At 42.7% G+C, this 15,369-nt stretch overlaps 1 protein-coding gene across 1 annotated transcript in view; it reads left to right on the forward strand.

Moving 5' to 3' along the window:
• Nucleotides 1-14,931: 14,931 nt before the first annotated feature.
• cacna2d3a (calcium channel, voltage-dependent, alpha 2/delta subunit 3a) overlaps nucleotides 14,932-15,369 on the forward strand; it is a gene marked incomplete at both ends in the record, with an annotated part of 135,711 nt that continues 135,273 nt past the window's right edge. The window contains 2 exons of the mRNA XM_080015221.1: nucleotides 14,932-14,950; nucleotides 15,159-15,225. Coding sequence (XP_079871347.1) covers nucleotides 14,932-14,950; nucleotides 15,159-15,225 — 86 coding nt within the window. The remainder of the gene's footprint in view (nucleotides 14,951-15,158; nucleotides 15,226-15,369) is intronic.

Consider the following 15,369-nt stretch of genomic DNA (forward strand, 5'->3'; position numbering starts at 1 on the left):
ACAGCCGCAATATATACTTCAACAGCCGATTTTCTAGCCGAGATAGCCATATTAGCTGCATGCTATGATAAGTTGATGTATTTGGGCTAGCACAGTGCTTCCTAATATCACGGATTACTGATAGTCTTCTTGCATGACTTGCAGCTTAAATCAATAAAAAAAAACTGTGATGAATTGGGAAGAGCTTGAAAAGCTCACGTGTGTCACAGAGCCGAAGTATCAGGAACCACTGGTCTAGCGTCGAGCTGGAGTGAAGGGACCAGCACCATCAGCCCTTCAGAGCCTCTGGGGTCTCTCACCCCACCCTTGAACAAAGACTGCTGCTTGGAGTTACTGTGAAATGGCCTTTTACAGACCAGCCAGACTTGATGGGAGCGGAGCGTTCTATAAACTTAGCACAAACAAATGGTTAGCCGCGTGAGCGCTGACCACAAACTTTCAAAGACTATACGAGGAACTATGCTGCACAAGGGGGCCCGTCGGATGGGCGCGGAGGGGAAAGCGGGTTCGAGGACGACGAGACTCCCTGAGAGTCGAGCGTTTGGACGCGGGAGGCCGTGGGTCCTCCATCCACACCACTGGGTTTTGTTTGACTGCCAAAGTGAAGCTACAAGGAGTTGCCATAGCGCATGGTGAAGGAGCGAGTGAGACAATACGAACTTGAAAGCTATAAGTTACAGCTATGTAAAAAAACAAAAAAACAACAAAAAAAAAACAACCCGAAATACATACATGTACAGAAGTGTCACTCTGCGGAGGTCTTTTTTTATATTCAAAATGTAATCATGAAAAACTATTAGGTACAGGCAGACTATGCTAATCCTCATAACCAAAAGGATATATGAAGCTGTAGATACATTACGATCTCTATATGATCATAGCTGTTTACTATCTTCAGATATTGCACAAATAATAAGCATAGGTACAAGTAAGAAATTGTGCTATGGGGATTGATGAAAGTAACAATGCATTTGAGTTTTTATACAAACTATCAACATATTACACTGTCTGTCTTATATTTGTCAGAACTGTGCCAGACAGTGCGGTTCCATCCAACTGTAAATTACAGTACAAACTCTTACCATAGAAGGACGATAATATGGAATGCCGTCCACCCTCTGGAACTTATAGAGGCCATTATTATTCCAGAAACCACACTAGCAGCAGTAAGAGCATCAGTAGGTCATTACTACTGATCAAAAACACTCAGCATGACAGTAAATAGATATCTTAACATTCGATATGGCAGTTCTGTCAATCTGTAGCGGTGTGAAATGTGTTCTTCGGTCATAAATGTATCCTTCAAACTATGAAACAAGTGGCAGGCGGTTTGTCCACGGACCAACTGATGTAGCTTGAACAATAAATGGTATTCAAAGGAATCCCTTGTGCTGTGTCGGTGTATTGCGTTGTGATGCATTGGGGTGTGCACTCTGTCTCCTCCTGAGAGCCATCTGCCCGCTGCTCTCACATCTCTATGCCATTAACCCTTCGACACATGTCCAATCGTAGGCACCCTGTAACCTCTCATAACAATGATATTATGTTAGGGAAGCAAAGCAATACTATAAAACTCTAATTATTTCCACCTTTTCAACTTTTTTTTTTTTTTTTTTACCAGCAGGTACCTCGGAAGACACCAAAGCACGTCAAACAGTCTTAAGTTCATTCTCATCTCATCTTCTTAGACCGATGCCCTTGGGGGGTGGAAAAAAATAATGTAAACACCACATGAAAAGGAAGCTCAACTTTGAAGCAACTAAATCCCAATGCAACTACAGTGGTGAGTCATATTAGATGGATTGCCAATTAGCAGTATGAATCAGCTGGAAAACAGATCCCAGTTTTCAAAGCACCATGAGGCAACGAGTAGAGTCGCAAAGAGGCCAAAAAGTTTACGCCTGAATTGCAGGCGCAATGGTGACACAAACTGCAGTATTATTGCAGAAAAAACATGGACAAACTATAGCTGGACCCTGGCCCACAAGCAATGGAATGAAGTCATATGGTCTAGTGATATTTCACCACATTTTCTCCATACTTGATGACTTGATAGACCCACAATGTTGCCAACTGTTAAACATGATGGGGGATCGTCATGGTGTGGACAGCCTTATTGTGGAGCTATTAGGCAATTGTAAAAGACCAGCTGCAGCCTGTTGTGAAAACACAGTTTCCTCGTGATGTTCCCGTATTCCTCAATGATAAAGCACCTCATACACACTGTCAAATTAATTAATTTGGAATGCTGTCAAACACTTACCATGCCCTCCACAATCACCTGATCTGAGCATCTTTGAGCTGCCGTGGGAGGTTGGTAGTGTGATTTAGTATCCAATATCCCGCTAAGCTTCAGAATTCCCCCACTAATATCCCACTGCACACAGTTCAAGACGAGTATGCAGAATTCCAACAGCAGTATTTGTTCTCTCAGCAGTAGCAAGCTGCTAAGCTGTGTTTCTGTGTGTATCTGTGACAGTGACTCAGTGTGACTCAGTAGCAGCAGCCCATTGTGTGCAATCAGTGAGCACCGCAATCGTCACTCTCAGCCATAGAACAGCATTTTTAAACAGATTTACTCACCTCTGTGCTGTGCTTGAGAAACTACCTCCACCTCTGTTCCACCTGCGTAGATCCTGTTTTTATGTGCAAAAGAGGGGAAGGTGACATTGAAAAGCATATTCACAGTAAAATCTTTATGCGATGCTTTGCATAAATACTTGAATACAGGACGCTCATCTTCAGGCCCAAAGGTTTCATTTCTTGACCCCATGCAAGTATTTCCATTATAATGCATCTTAAGACACCAGTCAGTTCTGCAAGGGACTCAGATTGTTCATGTAAGCACATTCAATATAAAATATACAGTTAGAAATACCTCCAATAACCAAGTGCCTTGATAAAGGAATTGTCTAAATGATTATATCAAATAAACAATACAAACAAAACAACAAAAGGGAAACAAACACCGAGGAGAAAATTAAGTGTGTGATTATACAACGGACTTTAAAGGACAAACTGATCTCTTTGATTGTTTGAGGAGCAACCTGCATATTTTCAAGTTCATTCTTTTTAGGTTTGTGGTGTGGGGATGGTGTGGTGAGCAGCCGCACCTGACCTGGATCTAGGTGATTGGGATCAGGGTGGCTGCATACCTGTTGCTCGTTGGGGGAACCGGTTCCTCCGGAAAGGCCAAGACAGCAGCTCGAGGACCCACACTCCAGAAGAGAGGAGAGAAGAGGAGTGGAGTGCATCGTCACTCTGGGGGAAGGAAGCCGGTCGACCGTGGTGTGCCAGGGGACCAATACATTTTTTTTGGACATTTGTTTGTGTAAGGTATGGAAACCCTATTTCAGAGTCCGGTATTTTTAGCATTTTAGGTAGAGGAACCCTTTGTCAGAGTCTGTATTTTAGGCTTGTTTTTTTTTGTTCCCTGCTTGGTGGGGGTTGAGGGAAGACTTCGGCCAGGTTGTCTCCTTTGCCTCAGTTTGGTGTCAGGGGTATATGGTGTGGTGAGCAGCCACACCTGAGCTGGATCTAGGTGATTGGGATCAGGGTGGCTGCATGCCTGTTGCTCGTTGGTTGGTCAGCGACAGGTTAAAAGCCCCATCCCCACACACACTCAGGGTAGGCGCCTGTGTCGTGACATGTTCTGTCTGCTCCTAGGCGAATTCCAGCTAGTCCGCTCTCTACAATAAACTGGTGTTCACAACCCCCAGTCCTTTTGTCTCTGTGCCGGAGTGCCCTGAAAATGTCACCTTGGTGTCGTGTGGTGGCGAAACTGCCACAAGGTTCAAATATTACACGATCCCAACAAATCCTTTTCTCGCTGTTTTGCTCAGGCCAAACAATGCCCTGGCACATGCCTTCACAGTGCTCGATAACATATTGGTTAAAGCTGTTTGAACAATAGATTAATATTGCCCTGTGTGACCGTGTGGGTCTTAATCCTGGAAAGAAATGTTGCTTTTAAAGTGGCAACCCTAAAACATGGCTCTAATTTTCCTCTTCAGTGGAACACCGTTTTCTACCAGCAGATTACAAGAAATAATCCCTGCAGACGAATGAGCTCTCAGACTGAGCATCCCTAGATGCCCTTCTGTTCTCTTTGTTCTTGAACGGACCCCGTTAAAAAATGCTGTGGCTCAACATGGGCTGATTGCTGCTGATGCAATCACAACGTAGGACAAAACATGTTGAGCCTTTTTCTCAGCGTGTCCTTAAAATGTCCTCAGGTTACTTACTTACTTTGACCAGGTGTGGATACATCACAAAAGTATGTCATCCTCTGGGACAAAATATTCAAATGAAAATGCCCTTAAGCAGTGTTTCTCAAATGGGGGTACTGCAGGGCTACTCCAAAAACGAAATAAAGTTAATTGTGTGTATGTAATGTTAAAACACATACGACGCACATACAGTACATTTATGTAAATTGTACTTTTTCTCAATGCCAGTGAAGGGGGTACTCAGCTGAAAAAAGCTCTTAGAGGGGGTGCACCACTTAAAATTAAAAATTTCTATTCGGTTGTCAACAAATTGTCTTTGGCTATTTTGTCCTGGGTCCCCCCCTGTTTGCGAACCTCACCATACTATCATGGAGCCAGTGGAAGCTGTTTACTCTGGAATATTTCACTAAAATGGCTTAAAATCTGTGGATTGATATAAACGTTTTTTCTATTCATTGCATGGAGGAAGCAGAGGGAGGATTTAGACAAAGTGGTCTCGCATGGCGTGATTGGTCTTTGATAGTTATGGCACCAGGTTGTTACTTATATGAATTCTTATATATAATAACATATACAAAATTAAAATTGTTTTGTATTTTATTGCAGATAAATCAGTGCATCATGTGTGGCTCACTTCCTTAATGTGGTTTTGCGGTTCTGTTTTTCTTCATTTGCTTGTGTTTTGTCTATTTGCATGTGTTTTCTTGAGTTGCAGTGCGTTGAGCTCTTACGACCACCGTGTATATGACTGTAAACTACAAAAAAAAAAAAAAAACCATGACAAATGATCACAGTCGTTGATCAAATGCACAGTATGTGGTTGAATAGTTTGCTCTCACAGTTCAGCTCTCCCCCCGGGCGGCTACGGAAGCCACTTCAGCACCACGGACAGCTCCGCTCTGCAGGTACAGTTAGGAGTTCCATGTGATCAATACGCTACTTCATGAGTGGGGATTAGAAACGCGAGTGAGTGGGGATTGGCACCGACCTGCTCCCCTGCTTCTTTCAGTCCATCACGTGCGAGAGGTCGACGGAGGAACGGGGGAACAGTGCGACAGAAGCGTGACTTGATGGGCTTTTTTTTTTTTTTTTTTTTCCATCCAGCGTTCAAAAACGGGTTGGAAAGGATGATCGGGAGATAACTGTCTGTCGGGCCGAACTAGTAAGATGCTCATTTGTTCTGTGTCTCCCTCCTCGTCTGACCCCGTACCCTGAGCAGCATTAAGAAACCCGTAACCCAGGGAGCGGTAGAACAGAACTTTTCTTTTCTTTTGAGGAGAACCAGAATACAGTTCAGCTAATGCAGCAGACATTGTGTATCTATGCATACATGCACAATTTCCTGCTTTTATATTTTGAATTGCTGATACAGAGGTGGGCTGGATTATTGTATTTTGCATGATTTCAATTTTTAACTTTTCAAATTTTTTGTATGGGGACAGTTTTTTTTTTTTTCTTCTATTTTTTATTAGTTACCGTGATTGCCTTCCCAACTTCCCTCCCAATATAAATAGACTATATCTAAACTAACGTTCACTTCAAGTGGTGTTATTTCATTATTTTGCTGCTGCAATTTTTTAAGACCGTTTTATTGACTCAATTTTATATTACTGTCTTATTCTTATTCTGTATGATATTACTGTAGTATGCTGGCGGTTGCCCTGGCAGAGTACAATCAGGCTGTTCGTTGTTCTACGCCTCCACTGTTCCCTAGGAGCCGAGGTGAGACTAAGTACCTTGTTAAGATGACTCCTCTATAAAAGATGTTCCAGCTGACGGAGGATGGCAGATTACCTCAGCAGCACTTTTAATTTTTGTTGTACTGGCTTTTTCTCTCTCGGGGGAAGGAGATTCGGATGTCCTGTTTTCGCACGTTTTTTTGCACTTCCAACAACTGTTTTGCCGAGTTAAGGGAGGAACAGTTAGTTACAGGTCCGATGGCACGTTGTGGGGTTGGCCCAGGTTTTTGAATTTCTATTCTCATTGATTTGTTTTGCTTGATCTCCCTTTCTTGCTACCAACACTATTTGTGTTGTATGCTTATGATTCCTTTTATCCCAATAAATATATAATTTTGTGTGTATAAACCGGTCCAACAGTCTTGTGTTGTTACCAGTAGCATTAGTGTAGTTGGGCTCATGGCTTTGGCTTTTACACTTTGAAGAACCTGACCATCAGCAGTACTTGACAATCTTGTTCTTTCATGATTTTCTCTGTTTGTCTTCCTCTTGGGGGAAATCCTATCATCGCTGACTCCGTTCTTTCTATAAAGATGCCTTGTTTTTACAGACATCTTTTGTATCTGTCAAAGTTTTCCTCTTCAGCCTCGTTTCTGAGGTAGTTATGGAAGGCTCTCTCTCTCTCTCTCTCTCTCTATCTCTCTCCCTCTCTCTCTCTCTCAGGACGCTGTCCCAGCCTCTCTTGAAACATTTTCCTGGGCATCTCTGACTGTGGTGACCTCTGTGGGCTCTATCAATGACTAGGTCATCGTGTCCAAACCTGATTTTGTTTGTTTTTAACCTAGGATGTCTCTAGCATTAATTAGCCATTCTATGTTGAGAGCAAGATGTTCCAAGTTTTCCAACAAATTGTCAATCGTGGACGAGAAGGTTCTTAGTTTCGGCCACAAAAAAAATTTGAATGTTTCGCTTGTAGTTCACTATTAAAAGTCATCGACTTTAATATAACAGCTGAGACACACCCATTATTTTCTTGCTTTTCTTGCCTATCGTTTTCTTTCTCCATCTTTTTTTTCTCTCTCCCCCTTTGGAAATAGAAATGCAGCTTTATTGACCGTTTTCTTTCTGGAAATTTGGAGGTGGACACTTTATCTCCTTTATCTTGTTTTGTTCCCTTTTTCTACAATTGATGAACAACCATCTGGAGGCACAAGAAAATACATGTACACCAAACTAGACAGAGTGCAATGACTGCTATTAATAGCAACACCTACAGGACGTTATTGTGAAAAACCCACACACTTTTCTAGGAGTAATTAAGGGTTTGGTGCCTCGCTTAAGCATTGTGTGGGACCTTGTAATATTATCTAAACTACACATTGCAGATGAATTGTGAACACCTCTTTGTACCAATTATGAATATAAATCGCATTACAGCTTGCTATAAGCATTTTTCTTTTGTTTTTACCTAATGGGTATCTATGTTTCGGGAAACTATTTTGACAGCCCAGAACTGTCAAAATGTGAGGTCCACATTGGCCTTATGATTCATTCATTGTTTTCAGTGTTTGATATTGATGACAGCTGTTTGGCTTATTATTCTGTCTACAGAATATATACTTGATGCCATTCTTGTTTTTCAGAATTCTGAATATGTAAGTGACAAAAAATCTTTTGAACTTGAATATGAATCTACTGCATTAATCTTGTATAAGAATCCTGTATTATTATCTAGTCATGCACATCGTAGTTAGAAATATGTACTTCATTAATGGTATTCATTCATACAAATGGGAAATTGAATGTACCACTCTGAATTTATTTTTGCATTATAATTCATTTCATCGATTGGAATACTTTTCATTTTATAAATCGCATCTGACGTTTTATGAAATAGTTTGATGTCTCAAAGAACGGAAACGGAATAAATGCAACATTCCACCAGGATTCTCATTTAAAAGTGTAACTTCTAATAGTCAACACTAGATGTCAGTGTTTAGTTGTCTTATAACGTTGCGGCCTGTTCTGCTGTGGTTCCTAATGAATGATTATTATTGCAAATATAATTAACCACATACAAATACAATACTTCAGTGTTAAATGGGAGTATTTACCTTAATTGAAATTAGTTGACACAACTCAATGATTTGTTCCAATAAGAAATGACAATGAATAATGTAGTCTGAAAAATAATGTAATATAATATAGCGTTCGTAGTCCATGGTTCAGCACCATGGACAGCGACACACCTGGTCAGAGGTTCCACAAGAGCAAACGACATGGTTGTGTTACCAACACAATTCAATAAACAGATGTTCCCTATGAGGTGACATTACCAGCCTGGATATATTGCTGTATGTCAAGACAGTCTGGCATTCATTCATGTGGGAAAAACTTTCCTCAGTAAAACAACAGTCCTGCAGAGAGCAGCTGATATGTGTTCGGTGTTTGGTGTTAATCTCTCCCAGCTCAGGACTCCAGAGTGAGGATCCTCTGAGCGCTCAAATCCGGGGATTCGGACTTTGTGGCCGTAGCCTGTGCAGAGACAGATAGGCCCGCCTGTTTTATATGTAAAGCTGGCAGGCAAAAAGCACAGGCCTGCAGGGTATTCCAGACGACAAGTCTTTTGTCGCAGCCAAACTGTGGCAGAGGCCCACTTTCTAAGCTGCTTTGCATTCTGGGAGCAGAGGGGATGGGTACACTGCAGAGGATTGTGGGTAACACTTGGAACATCCTTTGGAATGCATGGGCCATACATTTTTTTAACAGATGTTGAGGCTTGAATAGCAGCATGCTGCATTTTACTGGGTTAAACACATTAGTGGAGTAGAGGAATGGTCCGGCTCCATCGCTCTATTTTGCTATTCTCCATTTCTCCTTGATAGGTGGGAATATTCTGTACCGTCAGTCCTTTATTTGACACTTTGATGTGTCTTGGCTGGAAGGATTCCCAACAAATTACTTGTAACTCTCACTTCTAAAATCTAATCGCCTCTTGGTTCTGATTATGATATTAAAGATATAACGGCTTGCCAAAAATACATTTACAGTATGAATACGTTTTTTTTTCCTGTATCCATGCTTTGGCAAGCAATTTTCAGCTCAGATTTGTCAAAATGACTTTTTTTCATTGCCCATATAATAGCTGCCAATGTTTAAAGGCTTTCGCTGATTTTTCCAGACGTCATTGTTTCCCTGAGTCACTTCCCCACTGAAAGCATCACAGCCCTTAAAACTTTTTCGTGCACATTACCGCCCCGCTCTACCAAGACGGCTACTTGAAATAGACTCTTCAGCCTCGTGGGCATGATATCAATCCAAATGAGTTGGTAATTAACAAGCCAGCTGGGATGATAAGACTTAAACAGATAAACAATCCCAAGTATGAGGGTGGGGGGGGGGGGGGAAAAAAAAAAAAAAAAAAAAAAAAAAAAAAGATGCGTTCTGGTATTCTGCTCACAGTACATCTGTCATCAAGCCTAAAAAACAAGCGCTTTGGTCGTCTCGTGATTATTGGGGGATTGTCGTTGGATTTTCCGGAGCGATCTGGTATCACATGCATGAACGCTTTGTATCAATGGAATTTGGATGTGATGGTTGCGTTTCTTGCGAACAATGTCGTATTGTTACAGATGGTTTAACGTGCATTGCCACTTTTGGTTGCGCTGCTGAGAGAGAGTGGGGAATCAGATGGCGGGTATCTGGTTTGAGTCGCTGTAATTTCCTGTAAAACAGTGCACGGCGCAGCCTCTCCAGGCAAACAGCTCGCCTTTGAAGGATGATTTGAAAATATACATTTTAATAAGGTGCAGCCCGGCACAGCCAGCACAACACCATAGAGAAAAAAAGTGATAAAAAAGGATTGCATATCTGAAATTAGCTGATGGAAATGGGGAGGGGGGGGGGCGTAAAAGGAGTGACGGAAAGTGAAGAGGACTTGTAAAAGCAAGGTGTTTTTTTTTTTCTTTGCTTTTTTTTTTTGTTTTGTTTAATTGAAGGGGCTCGGGAATGTAAAATGGAATGAGACGCTCTGGGCAAAAGAAATCAGAGCATGTTGTGAATTTAGAACACTCTGGCACCGTTTCTAATCCGCGACGCAAAATAATGCGGCGCTCGTACGCGCCTCCATCGGCCGCTCGTTATATCCCCTCATAATGAAGCCGTTTCTCTCAGTAAGACATCACAAAACTCAAAACTTCCACAGTCAATTATATAAAGGAAAAGAAAATTGACTTGAAGGTCACATACTACTAAGATATATATGTCTGTATGTTTATGTTATGAATGTGTGTGTGTGTTTGTATGTATGTACCGTATCTATGTATGGATGTATATGTGTATTTATATATGGGTGTGTGTGTGTGTGTGTGTGTGTGCGCGTGACCTTCAAGTCAGTTTTATTTTCCTGTATATGTATATATATATATATATGAATTAAGTTCCTGCTAAGATCTTACATCCCACAGAAATAGCTTATTCATTTATTTTCCATCTTTTTCCTTTTCCCATACTTCTGGCTATTTTTGGGCAGGGTGGCTTTAATTATGCATGTTGTCAAAGTGCACGTAATAGTGAAGAGTGTGTGTGTGTGTGTGTGTGTGTGTGTGTGTGTGTTCGTTGGTGTTTCTGCAGGTTGTGTATTTGCTGTGTGTGGGTCTGTGTAAGAGAGTATTTATTTATTTTTTGTCAGTCAGACTGGTTCGTCTCACAGGGAAAAACATATTGTATTAGATGAGGTGACAGAAAATGAATTTTAGAAATGACTTTGGAGGAAATTGGATTGATGCAGCAGTGGAACTAAAGCAAGTAATAAAATGCTGTTTGACTGTAACGGCCAATGATCAAATAAGTAGCGTCGCCTTGTGGCATCGTCTCATCTGGCTGATTGATTCCTGATTGAGATGAGAACCGATAAAGACTTGTGGCTCTGGGATGGAAACATATTCCCACGGCTTGAACTCATTGTAGGATTTGGTTAAAAACAAACAGAACAGGGAAGCATCAAAAGCCAGATGATGTATGCAGGCTGTTCTAAGACAAGTCACCGACTCCAAAAAAAGTCTCCCGCCGTCGTCCCGTGCTCTCCTCGTCATTTCACATTTCCCGGCCTGTCACTCTCGCCCACCTTCCCTTTCCTCCCGCCTTTTATTTACACCTTCCTTCGTTTATAAGCCGCTCATGCCATCATGCCGTGCCTCTTCCGTTCTCCTTGCCTGATGTTCGCGTCTGTTTCTCGGTTTCCCTGTCTGCTCACCTCCTCCCGCCTCCTTTATTCTGTGTTTATCTGTGCGCTAATATTTTTACAGCCAGAGCGCCTCTGTTTACTAAACCCCGAGATGCAATCTTCTCCTTCGTTTCGAAAAACAAGAAACAACCAGACATTAAAAAAAAAAAAAAACAAAAAAAAAACACTTTGATGGAAGAAATCATGAATACACACACACACACACACACACACACACACACACACACGCTCCTCCCTCCATTGAGAATTAATGCCGTACCTCAGATCTGGCAGAAATATCGTCTTTGAGTCTTTTGTCAGCCGCTGCCTATAGGGATGTAATGACTATAGAGCATTCCTCAGCCAATTTGGAGGCCAGAGTCTTGTGCCAGCTAATTCCTTTTCATAAATGGCTCAATGTTCTGATTCTTATCTCTAAGTAGAGGAAATGGCTGGTGTGTAATTGCTTTAAATTGCAATTATCCTCACTAATAGGCATTCTATTCTGCAGATTCCTTCATAACATATTAATCTTTAGTGTCCTTTTAAGAAAGCCCGTAGCAATCATCTTACATTAACTGCCTTTGTTCCTCCCGTTTATTTTGGGTTTTTTTTAACCGACCTCTTCTATTCATAACAAGCCCCTATTTTATACCTTTTTCAGGAAAACTGGATGTTCAGGTATTCGATGTATGGTTGGCTTTCAGGGGTGGATGAACAATTGAAGTTGGTGTGTGTGTCTGTATAAAAGAAAAGCAGAGGCAGGAATACCATTATTTCACTTAAAATAGATATTTGAAGTGGCTATCCGGTTTTGCATCAATCAGCTGTGGTGGTTTCCCAAAGCCATAGTATTTACACTTCACACTGACCATTGGTTTCACTGAAATGGCAACCAACACACAATTACAATATAAGCTAATTTAAAATGTTCTTCTGTAAAAGTGAAAGGAAAAAAAATGAGCTACGGCCACAGCAGCACCCCACACAGCTGACGCACATACGCTGCAAGTAGTCTTTCTGACTGAACCCTATTCAACCTGCATGTTCTTTCAAAGTCAATACCGTTTGCACAAGCAACACGGCATGGTAAATATCATTCCCAACCGGTTATTTGAATATAAAAAGAACTCCCCCAACGCAACACCCACACAGACTCCCTGGTCAAAAGCTCATCCCCGTCCCACTGAGCTCACTAGTGCCCCCTGCTGGTTCAAGGAGGGAACTTGAAGCAGTTTGCCCTCTCCTCAAGCCATGAATGTTGCATGTCGTGGATATTCTGATCCAGCTGGCAGTGTTCCATCTTGTCAAGTAAAAGGCTGTTTCTCCACAAGTGCAGATGGAGGATAAAAGTCTGGGCATCTCATTACTAATTTAATTAATTCAGATATTTTTGGGAGACAGGTGAGCTCGGGGCTCGGAAAAGAGGAATTATTCATGGCGTACTTGGAGATTCCGATGTTCTAATGGAAGTGGGCCTGTCACGGTCGGTTTGGATCAGAACGACTCCGGACGGAGACAGACACACTCCGAACCAACGGCCTTCTAAACACAAACCAAACAGTGGAGAGACACATGCCTCTGCTTTGGCAGTGGCTCACAGTGATCAAATATCTCATTGTATAGGTTAGGACAACAGATTAGACACCTACAAAAGCACCATATCCCATAGTAATGTATCCCAGCAAATGGACTGATGAAGGAACTCGAAGGCGAGCATATTGCCGATTTTACCCAAAAGGCAGCGTTTTAAGTAAAACTGAGAATTTAGAGGAGTCTATGAACGCGAAAATAAGTCTGACTACTGTTCACGTTGTGCTAAGGAGTGACGCAAACGCCATTTCTCCAGCTGGCTTTGGCGATGCAGACAACATTGGCAAGCACAGTGCGCATTGTAGGCACGACACCCCATACGACACGTGGAAATGAGGCTTTAAAATTGGTCAAAGTGTTCCTTCAAGACACCAATGACAGCCGTAATAGTGGCAAAACGTCCTTCTCTTTCCCTCTGCTCTGATCATTTAATTTTGAAATGGAATTCAGGATTGACCTTGTTGTTAATGAGACGCCGGAAAGGTGTATAAAGTGGAGGACTCGAAGTCAAATCAGTGCAAGTGGAGAGGCGCAGCGATCAAGAGGTGTTTTTTTGTTTTTTTTTAATGTCTTGATATGTCTTTCATTAAAACGTACAACCTACATTGATTCAGCGGTGTCCTCTATTAATTATTCAGTGGAACATTTGTATTTAGCCATATAAGTATTACGCATTGTATTTTTCCATGCTACCTGAAATGCTCATGTCAAAGAACATTCGCCAGCTTTATTAACCACCATTCTTCCCTTCTCCATTTTCTATTTTCGGCTGCTTTAATAACCACATTCTCTTCACGGGGATTAATAAAGTTTGATCATATCTACTGTAATATAAAAAACATTCACCTCATCCGAGTCATCAATGTGCCTGTGCGGCTATTAACTGTGTGATGAGCAGAGAGGGTGGTGGGTGGTGGTCCAGTACCCAGGACCCCAACGCCAGCCGAGGCAAGCTGGAAGCGGTGCACTCCTGTGGGATGGGATGAGAGGATGGAGATGGAGGTGTTCCAACAGTGGGTGGGTGTGAAAAAAAAGAGAGACAAGTGGGAGTGAGCCATTAATGCTTTTCAATGTTTCTCTGAAGTGATCCATGGCTAATTCTCCTTATTGGGACGACTCTGTCTGTCTGTCTGTCTGTCTGTCTGTCCGTGCCCTATACTCTTTGTTCCTATTTCTAACCATGTTGGTCAACCCACTTTCTATTTACAGACTTTAACTACAGCCTTTCACGTCCAGCTTTTCCTTAATTACACGTTACAGAGAATTGTATTCACTGTGTGCACTGTGTGACTCTTCTTCACCTGGGCCGAGGAGGATGATGGGAACTGCTGATCAATCAATCAATCCTATCAAACATCACATGCATTGAAAGCATCACAAAATCAATAAATAAAAACAAACAATAAATAAATAACACACACACACACACACACACACACACACACAGCTTACATTTACCTTAGGTATCCATCCAGCTCAGGTCCCCCCCTCTCTCTCCCCCCCCCCCCCCCCCCCCCCCCCCTCTCTCTCCCCTCTCTCTCTCTCTCTCTCTCTCTCTCCCTCTCTCTCTCTCTCTCTCTCTCTCCCTCTCTCTCTCTTTCGTCAGCACTTTTGCAGCACTTCTATATGCTTCAGTGCGCGGGGTGAACAGAGTGCATGACATGATATGACATGAAGGATAAATAAGGAGGAGAATCATTATCATTATTATTATTATTATTATTGGACGGTGATGCGTTACCAGGTCAGAGAGTAGAACGGTGATGGCGTAATGCAGGGGGAGACAGAGAAAGAGGGGTGGGAGAGATGGGGGGGGGAGAGAGAGAGAGAGAGAGAGGGAGAGAGAGAGGGAGAGAGAGAGAGGGGGAGAGGGAGAGAGAGAGGGAGAGGGAGAGAGAGAGGGAGAGAGAGAGAGGGAGAGAGAGAGAGAGAGGGAGAGGATCCGCGTCGCATCAGTCGGGAGGAGGAGGAGGAGTAGTGGTGCTCTTCTTGTTGGACGCGTCGTCTTGTGATCTCCAGTTTTCCCGGATCTCCTCAGGTGTGTAGTTTCTGCCCCGGATGACTTTCTCCGCCATGGGACTCCGGCTGGACTTGTGACCGGGCGGCGGAGCGCACAAAGCCGCACTTTGGACACTCCGGAGCCGCAGGAGACGCGCCGCGCCGCGCCAGGACGCACCGGCCGCCGCCATCCACGCCTATACCCGCGATGTCTGAAGACACCACGAGTTCTCCGTCCAACCTACTTTAATCTATCCACGTTTTTGAAGGGACACAGAATATAGAATAAAATCCAGGGAAGACGTAAAAGAACAAGTGTAATAATAATAAAAAAAAAAAAAGATCGCAGTGCGCGTCCACGGCGTGGTTTCTAAAAAATGCATTTGGACCCACACTGTGTGTTTTCCGTTTGCCTATGCGCGTCTCTGGTCTTAGGTTGGGTGGCTCTGGGCTCCTGGGTCCCCGGGGTGGGAGCAACTCACCAGAGCATCCCTCCATCCGTGTGAGTACACAATGCTTTTTACGCATGGGGTACCAAGGGGTTCCCAAATAGGTTTCAGGCAAAGATTAGTTCTTATTGGAGCTCCACAGTCATCACGTGTATCAGTAAAGTTGTGCACAGTCCATGGACTTACCGTTTATTTCA

Source organism: Zeus faber, assembly GCF_960531495.2.
Source record: "Zeus faber genome assembly, chromosome: 15".
Lineage (NCBI taxonomy): Eukaryota > Metazoa > Chordata > Actinopteri > Zeiformes > Zeidae > Zeus > Zeus faber.